The following is a 16,712-nucleotide window of genomic DNA, read 5'->3' as shown; positions in this document are numbered from 1 at the left end:
GATATATTAAAACCAAGGTATTGGACTTCCTTCCTCACAATTTGTGCTTTTTCTTCAAGACCTGGTATCCAGCCAGTCCCAGGAAGTTTGGCAGGCTTACCATACCTTCTGTACAAACTTCTTCAGCATCAGCTCCAATTAAGATATTGTCCACATACTGTAAAAGAGTAACACCATCATTATGGGTTCACCATTGTTCTAATTCTTTAGCCAATACTTCACCAAACAAAGTAGGACTATTTTTTAAATCCCTGAAGAAGAATAGTCCAACACAGTTGTCCTTTCCTTCCAGTAGTCAGATTCTCCCATTCAAAAGTGAAGAGTGTTTGACTTTGTTCTTTAAAGTCTAGCACTGTAAAATAGGCGTTGTTCTCTGGTACAGATGTTAATCAGGGTATAAGGGTTAGACACTGTAGGATGTGTGTCTGGTTATCCGATTTATAGCCCTCAAATCCTGCACCAATCGGTATTCCTGGGAGCGAGGCTTCCCCACTGGTAAGATTGGTGTATTTTATTCAGATTGACATTCCCTGAGCAGTCCATATTGCATAAAGATATTTATCAGGGGTTCGAGGCCTCTGTGACCTTCCAGTCTAATAGGATAGTGGTGCACCTTCACCCATTTTGCCCCCTCTTTTAGTTTTATCTTAATTGGACTTATGTATTTTGCTTTACCTGGTTTCTTAGAAGCCCATACCAGGGGAATTACCGCATTTAGCACAGTGTTTGGAATATTTTCTTTGGATTCTCCCTATGTCTCATCTGTCAGCAAGCAGATCTGGGCTCTCCAGGCTGTTTCAGGCAGGATATGGAGCTGTACAGCATTCTCAGAAAAGGTTACTTGTGCATTTAGTTTGCATAGCAAATCTCATCCCAACAGAGGTACAGGCATTCTGGCACATATAGAAACCCATGAATTAATTTAGTTCCCCCAGTTGTGCATTCCATTAGTTGTAAAAATGGTCTTAAGGTTCTTTTTCCCATTGCCCCAACAATAGGTATAATTATTTCACTTAGAGGTCCTTTACAACTGGTGACTACTGAATGAGTGGATCCACTGTCAAATAAAAAAGATATGGTCTCATTCCCCAGCTTAACTGGAACCAGGGGATCAACTTTAATGTTTTCCCCCGTCCCCTTCATTCATTATCTGAATGTTCTAACACCATAAGTTTAGCGTTTCCTGCATGACCTTGTTCTTCTGACCCCTTTCAGTTTGGGCATTCATTCTTCCAGTGCCCTTCCTGTTTACAGACCACACACTGATTTGGTCCTAAAGGGGTTCGGTTTGGTGGACCTCTTCCCTGCGTTATTCCTCCGTGTCCTCCTCTTCCTCTACCTTTCCCTCTGACATCATTTCCATTTATTGCTGCTGCCAGCAAAGATGCTTGCAACTTCATTCTATTCTGTTTTTCTTTTCTTTCTCTCTCATCTCAATTGTTACACACTTTATATGCTATTTCTGTCAACTGTGAGACTGACATTCCCCCAGCTCCATCAACTTTCTGCAACTTTCTATTATCACAGCCTATGCCACAACCGCTCTCCTTTTTCTCAGAAGCTGTATACATCACTAGGTCAGTAGTTAGCTTACATTTTTCCTTTCTGTACAAAGTCATAAAGGCATCAACATAAGGTACTTCGTCCCATTTCCCCATCCGACGGCAAAAGAACATCAATTGTCATATAGTATTATAGTTTACCGATCCATTTTCTGGCTGGACTTCATTGTCATCCAGTTTATAATTCGGCCACCATTGATTACAATATCTTTTTATTTTATCTTTAGTTATTGGATCTCACCCAAACTTGTCCAATTTTTCAAAACACACCCCAAAGGGCTACAGGGAGGAATTGTGGATTGGCCTGATCCCATTTTCACCAAATATCTAGATTATTAATTATTCGCCAGCTCTGACCCCCCGGTCAGTAATTCCCTCGTGTGCACTCGGCTCTAACCCCACTGGTCAATTAAGGCACCCTTTGCCGACCGTCTATGTGCGACTTTCCATGGAAGCAATTAAATTAGATTAAATTAAATTAAATTAAATTAAATACTCACCAATCCAGAAATTCGCCCCCTTTCACCCTTTTACAAATATCTCTGGTGAGTGTTGCACCTCTGAGTTGCTCATCACCCCGACTTCGGAGCGAATCCGGAGAAGACCCCGATCAATAGGTGGGTGCGCGCTGGGCCTCGCTCCGGTCCGGTCCGCTGTTGGGGATGGCAAGATGATGCAGGCAAGGTCTTACGGCCATCCCACCTGGGGTGCCAAAATGTTATCCCAAAACGAGGTTCTTTGCCCGGTGGGCGAAGAGCCAGTAACACCCAGAGCCGAGAGATTTGTTTCTCTCGTGCCTGCGCAGAGATGGGTGCCTGGTGGTGACCCCACAAAGCCAGCACTCCTCGGTTAACACGCAGACAACATTTATACATCCCGAGCAACAGCGATCAGTACTTTCACAGCTTCGCTCCATCACCCTTTGCTCCTTTTGTTTCTCGCCAGCCTTGGCTCCACTTAAAACCACAGCATCCTCCTTTTTACTGCACATGTGCCCTGAGGAAGGGGCTGCTGGTGGTAGGGGCTTTCCCTGTCCGAGGGCAGGGTTTGTACCATGTTAATTAGGCTAGTTCACTCAAAATTCAAGTAGCTCTTTGACTTTATCAGTAGTAGAGTTCCCCTTGTGCTTATCTTGGTATTCCCTTGTTCGACTGATTTACAGTGTAATTTTGTTCTTTCGCTCAGGGTCACGCCTCGTTAACTCTTTACAGAGGTTAAGTAACATCCTTTGTTTTATTTCTCGCGTATCTCCAGCAGTGCCCTTCAGGAGGTAAAGACAGCTTGAAAAATTATGCTTATGGGGGAGGGAGGAGGAGGGGAGAGACATCTGTGCTTGTTTATTCATTCATGTTTCTACTAGCCTTTATTATATTTCGACTAGGCTAGATGATACTAGAAGTATTTTGCATCTAATGATGATCTGGGGAGTGGGAGTGCTCTATGGCTGCCTTTACAGCTCCTCCTGGCTCAGGTTTCCTTACACATATTTGACACTTTTGACGCAGGTTACGCTGCACTGTCATCTGAAGGAGGTGTAAACTCATATCTTTTTTGTTCAGTTGCTTTGCTTTGTATTTTCTTTGCTAGCGGGTTGTAATCAGGCAGGAGCAGAAGGAAATCAAACATCATTAAGCATGGGGAGACCTCTGCCCTTTTTGAGCTTACACAGGAAAGTCTTCATTTCTTTGACAGCTAAATGGGAGAAAACGAAACACGATGTTCCTCGTATTTCTAAACAGTCGCTGGAATGAAAAAGGATCAATTCTGAGATGAAGGAATTATTCTTAAAGCTGGTGCTTGACAAACAGTGGTGTCTGTGTTTGATATTTGGAGAAATACTAGGCTGGGACATTGTTATAGCCTCTTCGGGTGCTTTTATCCCTCCCTTACAGAGACGCAGAAAACCGGAACCAGTTTATTGCTTCTTCCGAAGTCTATCAAGGACATTAGGCATACAATGTAATTTCTGTAAACTGCTTTAATCTGATCTTATTTTCCATAATAGTGACATTTAACGATCACTTTGTCTTAACTTGTCCCTGGTCTGAAGGGAAAATTCTTCGAATGCAGGGAGAGGAAGGAAGCAAAGCCAGCAGTTTCAGCAGCTCGCAGCCATGCCAGCTTTGTGCTCTTAGACAGGAATTAGCCAAGTGGGTCTACCCTGACACGTGAAAACGTAATTTTCCTTTTTGCTATATCTTGATGAATTCTGCAGGTTTTTACCCACACAGAACTCTCTCTGGTGTTTACGATGAGAGTTAATTTGGCTGAGGATTGATCAGAAGCCTTAAACGCACAGCTCCCAGCCTTTCCAGTACGGGGGCAGGCTCTGAAACCCTCTTGGTGTCTGACAGTCATTCCGCAGGTCCCATCCCCATATAAAGTGTCACTGTGCAAGACAGATCTGTACCTTTTCTACTTTATCGCATCCTGTCTTACCGTTGCAGTGGGTTTTTTACTTGGGGGCTTTATTCGATGCTGTCTCAGTGTCATGGCCAGAAGTTGTGCTCTGTGCCCAATGTGTGCTTTCCAGAGCCTGCGCACGCAGTGATACATACCGTGAAACGCTGCCTGTCCTGATGCTCAAGAGGTGCAGAACAGCCCAAGCGGGGCTGTGGTTCCTCATGCAACATCAGCAAGAGGGACGTGCCTTGGCCTTGGTTAGGAGTGGTTTTAAACCAGATGCCCCAGGGGGAGTGGATTGCTGGGCTGTCGAGTTTTGTCCCCCCATTCAGCTCCCAGTTCCCCTCTCTTACCTCTCACATGTTCACTCTCTGCTGGGTTTTCCCACTTCCTCATAACTCATTCCTGGAAAAGGGAGGGTGGGAACGGAAAGACGCCATTAGACCTCTCTCCGATGATTTATATTTCCATGGTGCATATAGTAACAGGCAAGCCAGACTCCTCCTGGGTTTAAGCACCACATACAAATCTTCCCTGTTCAATTAGAGCAAACCTATGCTGCCAGCTACCACCGCCGACTGACACATCTGCAAGGACTAAACCTGGCCAGAGGAGCTTCTGATCAAGAAATCAGATTTTCTAGGGTCTGGAAGAGTCAGTATGTTGGATCAGATTCACCTGCTGGCTGCCGTGACAGTCCTGGGAGTCCTGGAGCAAGGTAGGGACCATTGGATACACATGTCCAAATACTTGCTGGGTCAGTCTACTGTACCTCCAGGGATTTCCTTTCACTTCAGATTTCCTTTCTGCTGTTGCACTGGTGCTTCCCCGCTTTTCAGACAACAGACTGATATCTTGTCTAGGTTTTGAAAAGTATTCAACAAAACGAGTGCCTGGGAAGCCCTTCCTCTGAACTGACCTACCTCCTCAGTTCAGAAATGTCTTGGTAGATGTTCTCCTCTGCAAACATGTAGAATTCTTTCTTTGAAAAATGTGTTTACAGCAGTTCCTTAAGTTCATGTAGACGTTAGCATACAAAGAGCACTGCCATGCAGAAAGGTGGAAGAACGGGCTGCGGTGGGTCACACAGAACATCCCCCAGCCGTGGTTCCACATTGCACGACAATTTAATTCAGTGTCTGGGTGGCTTATCTGTGGCATCAGTTCCCTCCCTACTCAGCTATCAGGATTTAGAAGGGCAAAAAATTAAAGACTGAAAAAACCTTAAAATTGGCAGTAACAAAGTAAGTGCATCTAAACTGTGTAACAATTTCTGTAGATAATAGATCATCTGTTAATTACACAAGAGAGAAAGCAGATATCTGCTGGTGGTACGTGACCGCATACTCCTCCCTTCACCGTTGCACTGGGTCATTCCTTCTCCTTGTCTGAAACTTAATCTGGGATTTTCATCCAGTTTTCTCTGCTATGCAGAAGCGCAAAGTTAGGAGGAGACCACAGACCTTTTGCCCTTACCTCTGGCAGTCTCCAGCAGAGGACTGACCACTGCTACTTTTTTCTCTTTTGCTGCAGCCTACTTCTTGCTCCAGGTGATCTATGCCAGGAGGGTGTTTGGCATTTCTCCTCCAAAGATCTCAGGCCCACCTGAATTTGAAAGGATCTTTCGAGCACAGTAAGAAACTCCTCTGACAAGATGCTTTCCAATGCTTTCCAGATCTCACGTCTAACGGCACTGCCCCTCCCCTGCTTTGCCATTTATTTCTCGGGACTGTAATTCAGCAGTTACTCACCTCCCTCGGGGTAAATTAATGGGTTTAAGAGTCAGCATCAAGACTGTTGGCTCACCAGTCCTAAACACACCAGCCGTTGCTGACAGAAATCACAGAGAAATCTCTGCTGTAGAGCGTAGGGCTGCTAAAGACAAAGTTGTGGGTGCCTGAGCCTTAGGCTGGTTTTAGCCAAGCAGTGTCAAAGCCTCGAGCAGCTTCAGCCCTGCTCTGAACCCTGCTCACTGGGAAGGACAAGATCCCAGAGAGATCTCAGCTGAGGCTGGTACGAGGATAGTGACAATCCAGCGTCTCTGCTGTGACTTCTGTGCTAGGGCTGCAGTGGGGAGGGAAGCAGAGAGGGAGGAAGCTTCCACTTTTGCCGTAGCTGAGCACTGAAAAAAAGCAACTGGGCAGCAGGAGCAGGATGCCCTCAGCCATCCCCTTCTCTGCTCCTTTGCCAGCCTAGACTCAGCCTCATCCAGCATCTCTTTGTCCTACTACTTTGTCTTTGGGGGGAAAAGGGCATGGTGTACAAAGAATCCAAACAGCTAAGTGCTCCCTCCCACTCCTGCATGAAGCCCAAGCTGTTCTGGCCTTATCTGCTTAAGATGCACTTCATCCTCAATATGTCTGCAGCCTGCTGGGGCAGACCTTCCTTGCAGCTTTGGGGGCTTCTACAGCAGGGTTTGAGCTGTAGCACTTGGGAAGGGGCAGTCGGGGTGGTCCACAGAGCCTTTCTGTGCATGGTCTGATCTGGGTATCTTTTACTTAATTTCTTGTGCCCTGGAGACCCCATTCCTTCCACTGTTTAATTCCTGTGAATAAAGGTGGGACGGAACTGCAGGGAAAGGTGCAAGCCTTGGGTGCTTTTTATGGTGATATCAGCTCTAAAAAGCAACAGCCTCCAGCCCCTGGAAACTGCTAGGGGAAGCAAAAAAGGAAGATCTTCCTTTCCCTTGTTTATGCCCTTCCTCTTTCCTGCCAGGGTGAACTCCTCTGAGTACTTTCCCATTTTCCTGGCGCTTCTGTGGCAGGCTGGACTCTTCTTCCATCAAGGTGAGAATAGCCCGTTACCTGGTTTGTCACTGGATCTGTTCCCCTGAGTGCTTGCTCAGTCCTCAGGTCCTGCTCACCTTCTGAACAATAAAACAGGCAATAATTCTGTCTCTGATGGGACGGTAGAACCAGAGGACACAAAGCCTCTATTCCTTCACTTTGGGCTACCTGCTTGGCTCAAAGTAGCTCTAAAAAGCCTTTGGAGATGGTCACTGTCATCTCTCTCAACTGCAGGTCTGGCTGCAGCCTTGGGTCTGCTCTATCTCTACGCCCGCTACTGCTACTTTATGGGATACAGGGCATCGTCCTCAAAAAGGTAAACACCTCTGCCAGCCTGGAGTACATGATAACCCCTGGGGGTTTGCATTTGGGAGCATAACGTGCTTTGGGGAAGCTCAGGACTCCCTCTGGCTGCTTCAGGGTCCCTGCATGGCTCAGCCTTGCCGAGCTCTCCCCGGGGCATAACGTGGTCATGGGTACGGGGCTGGGGCCAGAGACACAGGTACGGGGCAAGGCTGGAGCTGCCCCGAGCTCTTGCGGGTGCGTGTGTGCTCCCTCGAGGTGGGAGCAGGGCACAGGGCCCCATGTAGGGGACAGGGGACAGCCAGGGGCTGCCTTTCCACCACCCTTCTCCAAGGAGGAAGGGACTGTTCCCGGGTGAGAGCAGCAATGCTCGGTCTTAGCAGGGTCCCTCTCCTCCACCAGGCTCGCCCCGATATACTTTAGCACTGGAGTTCTCTGGATTCTCACTGCAGCATCAGCCCTGGGCATCTTGCATTTCTTCCTCTCTCACTACGTGGGGCTGAACATCCTCCAGCTTCTCACAGCGTGACCTGCTCCTCTGTCCCTCATCGGTGTCCTTGTCTTCGAGTCCTGCTCCCTCCTGCCCATGGTAACAGACTGGCTGTACCTAATACAGCTAAGCAACAAATCCACCCTCACCTGAGTTTTTAACACCTCCCTCCCCACTGCCCTGCACCGGCATGAACTGCTGAGCTCTTCAGGAGGTATTTTTCCCCCACAGCACTCTTTGTGCCAAGTGCTCCATACCTGGCAGCTCCATCATGCCTGATGCAGAAACAGCAATGCTTCAAAACAAGGAGAATTTTAGGAAAACTGGACACATAAAAGGAAATTAATCTCAGCATGAGCTTCCCAGTGAATTGCCATGTGTTCCCCTTCCTCCAGCAGCTCTGCCTTCAGCCCAGGCACCAAACGTGGGTTCATGGCAGTTTTCCAAGGCCCACACCTAAGACAGGCATTTGAAACCAGATGGGGGCTGGGGCATAACAAGAGTCAACGGGTAGACAGGAGTAGCCATCAACATGTCGTGTGAAAGTCTATTAGTGCCCTTGTAATGGTTATCAGCCATTGCCCTCGGACAATATTGTAAATCAGACTGTGCAAACTCATAACCACTACTGCATGTATAACTTTGAATACTGCTGAGCGACAACGTGCACAAATAAAAAGGCACTGAGCTTGCTGTGCTGGGTGTCTCCTTGTGGGTCTGCAACTAGCAGAGAACAAAAACACGGATGTTTGAACACGAGGTGGCTGCCTCAGTTTCCCTGCCGTGCAGCGTAACACAGCCTGCAACCCTATGTCCCATGGGAGGAGAGCTCTGAGTAGGGAGAATTTGATTTTCAGAGGTGCTGAGCTCCCAGATTGGGGGCTAAGCTGCTCAGCACCAAACAGTGGTCCCTGCTGGGTGGTTTGCCTGGTGCTCAGGTCCCCATCCAGGCTTGCCCAGGATTTTCACGGGAGCCTAGCGTTCACAACATTGATGCTTTTGGCCACTGGTCCGCTCATGTTAGTGACACAGCTCAGAAAACACCAGCAGTGCTCCGTGCCATTGTCACAGGGGGATTTCACATCAAACCTGGAGAGCGAAAATAACTGCATTAACATGCTGCCAGCCTAACCACACTTTAAAGCCTGCCGTCCGCCCCTCCTTTCCCCAGGAGTAGGCATATCTAGATTGTAAGAACAAAAGGCAGGGGTTTTTTGGAAGAAGTGATTAATTTTTCACATTGTTTCATTTCCTTCCCTGCATTTTAAATGGGCTTATCCCGCAAAGCCCCCAGTCTGTTTCCCATTCGGGCTCTCCTGCCTTGGAGTCATGCTGCTGCATTGAAGTCGGCAAACACTGCAGGGAAAGCCTTAAATCCAAACAAAAATAACTGTACAGCACTTGCTTCTGCAAAGTTTTCAGTGCAGCAGGGCCCCATAATCACACAAACCCCTGGGTGTCACAGCAAGGTAAACAACAACAAAATAACTTCTTTTCTAGCAGCTTTGCTAAAACACTTTGGAAAAGGCTGAGCATCATTTAACACCGGCTGTGCCTTAGCAAGGCCAGGGAGGAACAGACATGCTACCTGCCCCCAGTGAGATTTTACTTAGCCTTTACATTCCCACCATCTCCTGAAGTTAATTCTCTGTCCCCACCTTTTTACCTGCATTTACCAGTCACCTCCCAGAGGGTTAATACAGAAGGACCAGCCCCAGCTGCCAGTGCAGGTCCTGGCTCCATCTCAAAGCCCTGCTGTCTCAGGTTAGTCCAAGTGGGTGCTCACTGGTTCTGCAGACACAACCTCCATCTTTTACCCTGCAACCACTTTTCTAACCCTATTGTATCAGCCTGGAGCCACTACCACCTCAGCCCTGCTTATCTCGGCTCTCTGTGTGTGACAGGGCTGCAGAATGACTCAGAGGAGGGAAGTTAATGATTCAGCAGCGAGGCTGTGGCGAGCCAGCTTCTCCCCTTGGAGGCACGGAGGACCATTAAAAATCCTGGTGCAGCGCAGCCAGGCTCTGGCCTCGGCTGCCTGCCGTCGCTAGTTCTGTCACAGAAAAACTGCCCGGCACATCAGCCCCTTCAAACAGTTGTCAGAGGGGTCGTTTCAGGTGCCTCTAGCAGAAGGAAACCTCCTCCCCTCCACCCAGGGATGCTGTCATTACTTTGCTGCTTCATAACTGTCATCAGAGAAAATTACGTTGCACCAGACCACGGTTCAACGATGCAGTCGATGGTTTCAGGATTTACCCAATTCGAAGCGCTGCCGCCGCACAGCACGTTGCGCCGGTGCCGTATGAAACCACTTTGCCCACTCGCATCCTGTGCAGAGATGCCGAGGGGCCGGTTTTGGACTGGGAAGGTGCGTGCTGGGTGGGACGGGGTCTGCCCAGGCCACCCCAAGGTTACGTGGCTCCCGGTTCACCGTCCAGCCGGTGTGAAGATCGTCCCGCGAGCTCCAGTTTAACGGCAATCCAACCGCCCGGCGGTACTGGTCCTGCTGCAGGGCCGATTGCAGAACCGCAACTTCCACCGCTGAGAGGGTGAAGAAGGTTCCCGGTTGCTGCTCCCGTCCCCAGCTGTGCCCCCTCCTCACCTCCCGCTCCTGCCCGGCCTAGTGGGAGCCGTGAAGGGGCGAGGGGCGACCCACGAAGCCAGCTCACCTCCCCCCCCCCAACCTGCGGGATTTGTGTCCCGGCTTCATTTTCTTCTGCTCTGGTGAACTAAGCTGGCTGAGGGAAGAGCCGGGGGGAGAGCCGAGGCCGGGCTGCTGTGCCCGCAGCTTAACGGGACCGAGGCACTCCGGGCTGTGCCCGAGCCCCATCCTACGAGGCCCTTCCCCGGCCCCCCCCCCCCGCCCCGTCCGGCCCCGGGCTCCGGCCGCCGCCGCCGCCGCTCGGGAGAGGGCGCCGGTGCGACGCGGCTGCGGCCGCCGGGCCGGGGGGAGCGAGAGGGGAGCCGGGAGGTGTCTGAGGGGGTCCGGCAGCCAGCTGCTGCGGGCCGAGGCGTCTCTCGTTGCACCCCCAAGAGGTGCCCAGGGCGTCGCTGGCTGCACCCCAAAACGTGGCTAGGGCAGCGCTGAGGCAGGCTGCCCGCACCCAGAGCCCTGGCCGCACTCATGCGCAAACCCTCCTGCTTCCAAGTTTTCAGCTGTGCTGGGCCAGGCCCTGGGGTTAAGGTTATTGGGGTGGGGGAGTCCTGGAGACTCGCAGAAATCCCCTGGAGACGGCTTACGAGAGACACAAGAGCCCCCTGCGAAGGGCTTTACGGATTCCCGAGCTCCTTCCTGCTTCCTCCTCTTACGCCCGCCAGTTCAGCGTCAGCAACCGGGAGGAAAAGGTTTGCCGTGAGATATTTGGAAGCAAATCCAATTTGGTACTGCCACAGCCTCCCAGGCGAGGCAGCCAGCCGGACAGGAGGCCGGCAGAGAGCAAAGGAAACCTGCAGAACCAGCGAGAACTTTTTTATCACAAGAAACATAGAGACTGAAGTTGTAAACAACCCTCCATCCCCCATAAGGCTTGTTCCTACGCAAGCAAACGCGTGACAATGAAACCGCACAGCTCTGCCCCACCGACGGAGCAACTGCCATCCTCTACAGGGATCACCGGTGCACGTGTTCCCATTTCTGTCTTTGCAGGAACCTAGCCAGGTTCCTGTAAGGCTTTTGTACCACGTTGCAGAAGTTTGTGGCTTATTTTTAACTCGAAAACTTCAAGGGCGCCCACGTGTACTTTCCTACCCGTCACGTGACGGCCCGTGCAGGATATGTGCACAGACAGGTCTGGTGTGCAGACAACGGCGGGTTTACACGTGGCCGCCAGCACCAAAATGCTGTGCCCTGGGACCGGGGAAAAAATGCAGCCATGCACCTGAGCCCAAGGAAGAGCAGCCTGGTTCCTCCAGAGCACGGCTTGGTGGGATGGATGGAGCACACCCTTGAATTTCCCCGGCAAGCAGCACTGTTGACTTTCTTTGGGGGTATGTTTGGGAGGGGAAGCTCCTGTGGGGCTGGGAGAGGAGGGTGCAGCTGGTGGCCCTGGCTTTGTGGCACTGGCATGTCACCCAGGTTTCCATAGCACCAGCATCCATAACACGGGGCCAAGGGGAGGGAAAGAAGTAGGTCAGACTGGGCTAACAATACTCAGACGTGTCTCTCTACAGCTCAGCCTGATCCGGGAAAGGGGGTGAAAGGAAGGAGAAAGGGAGAAGGAAAAGAGAAAAAAAAGAAAAAAAGAAGGAAAACACAAAGTACCCATAGTTTGAGCAATGCATTTCTTTCCCTCAGAAGAATAAGGACTTTTTAAAGCCACCTTTGTGTATCAGTACTGAGAGACCCAGACTAGCACCCACCTCCTGCCCATCTGACAACAGACTACAAGGGAATTCAAATGCTAATTTGGAGCCAGACTTCTCAATGGGTCTTTATTTCTGCAGCAGCTCCAGGATCAGAGCTCTGGGGAACCAGCCTGCTGGAGCTGTGAGGATGCTAGTCTCCAGACCAGTACTGTGGGATGCTTTCCTTTCCCCTCTCCATGCCTCATCCTGATTTTGTTACCCCCTTGTTTTACTTGTTTACATTCAAGTGACTTCAAGGGCAAGGAAAAAGAAAGGCAGGCACACTGGAGTTGTGTAACTGAAATAACGACAGTAGTGACCCATTTTATGTGCTGAGTCTGCAGAGGCCTCGCTGTCAACATAACAGGGTTTTGGTGCTTGCCTGCGTGCACTACAGTGATTTAGAACGATGTATCCATCAATGCCAGAACTGAGAAGAACATTATAGGCAGTAAGACCCAGAACCCTCTTGACTGGCGTAAACGTACGGACACACAGATCCGTGGGGTGTGTAACAGAGCAAGATCAGAGGAAGGAGGAGTGTTTTGCTTGGGAGGAACTGGAGCGTCTAGGTGCAAGAGTGCAACCCTCACTGGAGTGTCGTGGTTTAACCCCAGCCAGCAACTAAGCACCACGCAGCCGCTCGCTCACTCACTCCCCCCCCCCCCCAGTGGGATGGGGGAGAAAATAGGTAAAAAAAGTAAAACTCGTGGGTTGAGATAAGAACGGTTTAATAGAACAGAAAAGAAGAAACTAATAATGATAATGATAACACTAATAAAATGACAACAGTAATAATAAAAGGATTGGAATGTACAAATGATGCGCAGTGCAATTGCTCACCACCCGCAGATCGACACCCAGCAAGTCCCTGAGCAGCGATCCCCCTCCCCACTCCCCCCAGTTTCTATACTAGATGGGACGTCACATGGTATGGAATACCTCGTTGGCCAGTTTGGGTCAGCTGCCCTGGCTCTGTCCTGTGCCAACTTCTTGTGCCCCTCCAGCTTTCTTGCTGGCTGGGCATGAGAAGCTGAAAAATCCTTGACTTTAGACTAAACACTACTTAGCAACAACTGAAAACATCAGTGTTATCAACATTCTTTGCATACTGAACTCAAAACATAGCACTGTACCAGCTACTAGGAAGACAATTAACTCTATCCCAGCTGAAACCAGGACAGAGAGACTGAGATGGACTGCGGTGAAGAGCGTGACTGTGGCTGACCCGTGTCATACCTGTGGTTTGAGCACACTGTGTTTGACTTGAACGCCGAACCGTCACAGAAGAGACGCAGCCATGGGTGGAGGCACAGGGTGTTTCAGACAGGCCTCTGAGAGCAGGACCCTCGCCCACAGGCAAATACTCCCTTTACGTTACCACGGGCCACAGCCCTATGCAGTAAAAACTATTCCTGGATTAGATAGTGGGGTAAAATCCAAGCAAAACCAAAGCCATCTGCCACTTTGTATGTTAGCAGGTCAAGAAAAGGGAAGCCAGGAAAATGCACACTCTAAGGTTACAATTTGCCTCATCTTCATCAGTTTTATACCTCCCAGCAATTATCACTTGTAAGAGAGCACCAAGAGTTCATCTTTCCCCTGGTGAGGGCAGAGCCACAATATATACAAAGTGGACAGGGCTTAACGTGCCCTTTTGTGAATGCCCTCCTTCCAAAGGAAAACTTACACATATACTGTGGTAGCTCAGGAAAGTGCATGCCCTGCTCTGGCCCCCGCCAATGCTGTGCCCGACTCTGTGTTCGGGGATTTCCAGGGTTTAAGAGCTAAAGGTAAAAGTTAGGTAGGAAGAGCAAAAGTAGGGTCAGCACTCAGGAGGACTCTCAGAGCACTTCTGGAGTGAGAGAGTAGAAGAGGATCTGTGCCAGAAGCATGTGCATCAGCTGCATTGCTTTGACATTGCACTACTTGACAAGAGAAAGCTGGGTGACCCCAAACAGCTAAGGCAACATTACCTGCAAGGGGTGGAAGTCGGGAATCATCACGTCAGCAAGGACAAAACCAGTGAGCTGCTGTGGTCACTGCTCCTGAACCTGCAGTTGGCAAGTGGCTAAAACAGGCTCCATTTCATGAACACGTGTGGCTAGAATAACGAGAGAGCTGTGTTATCTGTGTTAACTGTGTTATCTGCCCTGATACAGATACCGCAGCACGCTCTCCCAAGACTGGACTCGGTCACCCCACTGTAAAGTATTTACAGCTTTACAGCTCATTCTCCTTCTGGGAGGCCGTAAGGAAATGCAGACAAGGCTTGTTGCAAGGGATGCAAATGGACACTTGCCCACCTCTCTCCTGACGGGTACATGGCTGAACTGCCAAAGAGCTGTAAATGTTTTGCCCGAGCGAAGAAACCTTCTCAGAGAGCAGCCTGATGAGCTCAGTACAGCACTGCACGGCCAGATGGCTTCTGGATCAGAGCTGACTCATGCCCACCTAGCTCAGAGTCAGGCAAAACATGCAGATACCTAAAGTATGCTGGTGGAAGACAGCTCTTCTACTGCTGTAACTGCATTCACAGCAAGGTAGCTAGCCGTATCAGTATAAAGCAAAAGGCATTCTGCCAACTGCCATAATTATAATGCTGCAAAACTGAAATGGTAACAGGCCTGAGTTACGCTAATGAACAGAAAAGCATCAGGTCAGACAGGTGAACTCCCAGCTGAGCCCCGAGAGGATGCGATCACCGAGGGAGCAGAACAGAGGCAATTCTTCCATTCCCTTTTGACAAAGGATGGTGACCGTAAGCTGTGGATAAGCTGGTGGTATAAAGGGAAGGGTGATAGATTCAAACAGTACAGCAGTGGCCTCAGAGAGGAGGAGGGACTTGGGTATCTGCTTTTCACTAAAGCATTGTCTACCAACCTCTCCAATTGGTTTCCAGACCGGCTTGGCTTCTTGGTGAACTACAGCTTAGGAAAGCTGGGAAACATGAGCTCTGACCAGTCTCTGCTGCAGACCACCATTTTCAGAGTAATGAATAAAGAAAAAAAAAGTGTAAAGGAAGAAAGTAAAGTGTAACCAAAAAGCCTCTTAAATTGCCCAAAGCAAAAGCGAGAGGGAAGCTGCATTAGCAAAGCTGTGCATTGGCAGCATTAGCACATGCTGAACGTGGCCATGTTATCTAATACAGTAGAACACACATCATCCATATTTAATAGCATTTTTAGCTTGTATTTGTCACAGCATCACAGTTAGAGGCTGTTTCTAAAGCTATGGGTAGGGACAGAAAGGTTATAATTGAGTTCTAGGGCTTTTGACTGGAGGTCACACATACAGAGAAACCTACAAAGCATTCGTAGTATAAGACTTCCATGCATTCCCCGTTTTCAGACCTCAGATGATAAAGCAAGTCAGCTGCTAGCAGTATTTGCTGAGAGTTAATCAGGTTTGCAGATTAACTGTAAGATCCTGAATTATACATGCTTACATGCAAACACAAGGAACATGCAACACACATAGCTGAGACATGAAGGATGAAGCTTATGATGGAGCCAGAAGAACAAATGGGTAACACCTAGCTAGGAAAGAGAGAAATGGAAGGCGCATACAGCAATGGGATCAGGATGGTGCATAATGAGTTCTGTCATCTTTTCAGAGAAGGTATTTAAACTCTGATCACTGTTCTCTTCTCCCTGAAATGGCAAATGCGGACCGATAGAAGAATTATTGGTAATTGCTTTTTGCATTTGCAAAACCTACTCAGAAATCAGCACCTGCATCACTTCCAGGCACGCAAAGTGTCTCCATATGCTTAGATGCCTATAAAACCCTTGAACCAGAGCTGTGGATTTTCTCATTATTTTCTTGCCCAGGAAAGAAACTTAAGCAAGCTAACAAATAGAGATTTATGACTGGTACCGAACAGAAATGTCCTGAGCAGGTAGCAGGCTTCAAGGAAGAGCTTTACTTTGGTCCTGCTTAACATCTAACATGTCTACTCAGCTTTATGCATCTCTCCGCAGGTTGGACCAGTGCTTATGCTGTCCTGGTGCGGGTCTCTGCTCCCAGCCCCGCTCGCCATGAACTGTGAGGGAATTGGGGATGTTGGACAGGGGCTGTGTGACTATCTGGCAGATCACTTCTCCAGCAGATTTCTACCCAGGAGGCCACCACTTTGCCCATTTTCTACCAAATGGACTACAAAACCCAGCAGGCTGAGCTCAGCTTAGATTACAGCCCTCCCCAGGCTGAACTGAACAAGGTGAAATTTATCATCTGGGAATGCAAGTGGGAAAATGAGAGCAGCTCCCCTCCCCAGCAATCTGGGCGGCAGGTGGGCCTTTCCCCTTCACAGGAACGGGCCAGTGAAATTCTGAAGTAGAACAAAGCCCTTTCAGAGAAAAACAAGTACCTGACGCTGCAGCTCGAGTTGCTGACAGACATGCTGACAGAGACACTACAGTTCAGCTGTGTCTGCTGGAGAGGAAGGTACAGGTGTCAGGCTGGCACCATAAAACAAAAAAGCCAGGTAAACTGATGATGCCAGAGTCCTAGAAGAAATCACAGAAGCAAGACCTGCAAGTTTACATGTGTAAAATACATACATAGTTGTATCCTTGCTCAAGAAACCTAACAAAATCCTGCATCAGATGTTCCCAGCAAGATTTTTATGCCCCATCTCATTCTTTGCAAGTGCTCACATACCATGGGACTACCCCTACTTGCAAAAGCACTTACCAGGGACGGCCTCTCAGGAAAAGGGCTGCTGCTGTTAACAGTAACTCCACTGCAATTGTTAATTATTTTCATCTTTCAAAGACCGCATATATGTTGGCTAATTATAATTCTTCTGATAACTATTTA

At 49.1% G+C, this 16,712-nt stretch overlaps 1 protein-coding gene across 2 annotated transcripts; it reads left to right on the top strand.

Moving 5' to 3' along the window:
• Window positions 1-4,363: 4,363 nt before the first annotated feature.
• LOC128134398 (leukotriene C4 synthase-like) lies at window positions 4,364-9,071 on the top strand. Of its 2 annotated transcripts, none has more exons than XM_052772071.1 (5): window positions 4,364-4,683; window positions 5,499-5,598; window positions 6,681-6,751; window positions 6,986-7,067; window positions 7,507-9,071. In XM_052772071.1, exons 1-5 carry the CDS (start codon window positions 4,626-4,628, stop codon window positions 7,703-7,705), a joined length of 510 nt encoding a protein of 169 aa, XP_052628031.1. In that variant the 5' UTR covers window positions 4,364-4,625; the 3' UTR covers window positions 7,706-9,071. The 2 variants fall into 2 exon arrangements, with proteins under 2 accessions (XP_052628031.1, XP_052628032.1); XM_052772072.1 differs by having other exon boundaries at window positions 7,457-9,071.
• The last annotated feature ends 7,641 nt before the right edge of the window (window positions 9,072-16,712 follow it).

This window comes from Harpia harpyja, chromosome 20 (assembly GCF_026419915.1).
Source record: "Harpia harpyja isolate bHarHar1 chromosome 20, bHarHar1 primary haplotype, whole genome shotgun sequence".
Lineage (NCBI taxonomy): Eukaryota > Metazoa > Chordata > Aves > Accipitriformes > Accipitridae > Harpia > Harpia harpyja.
Note: the sequence above shows the minus strand (reverse complement) of the source record. Positions and strands in the feature narration are given on the sequence as shown.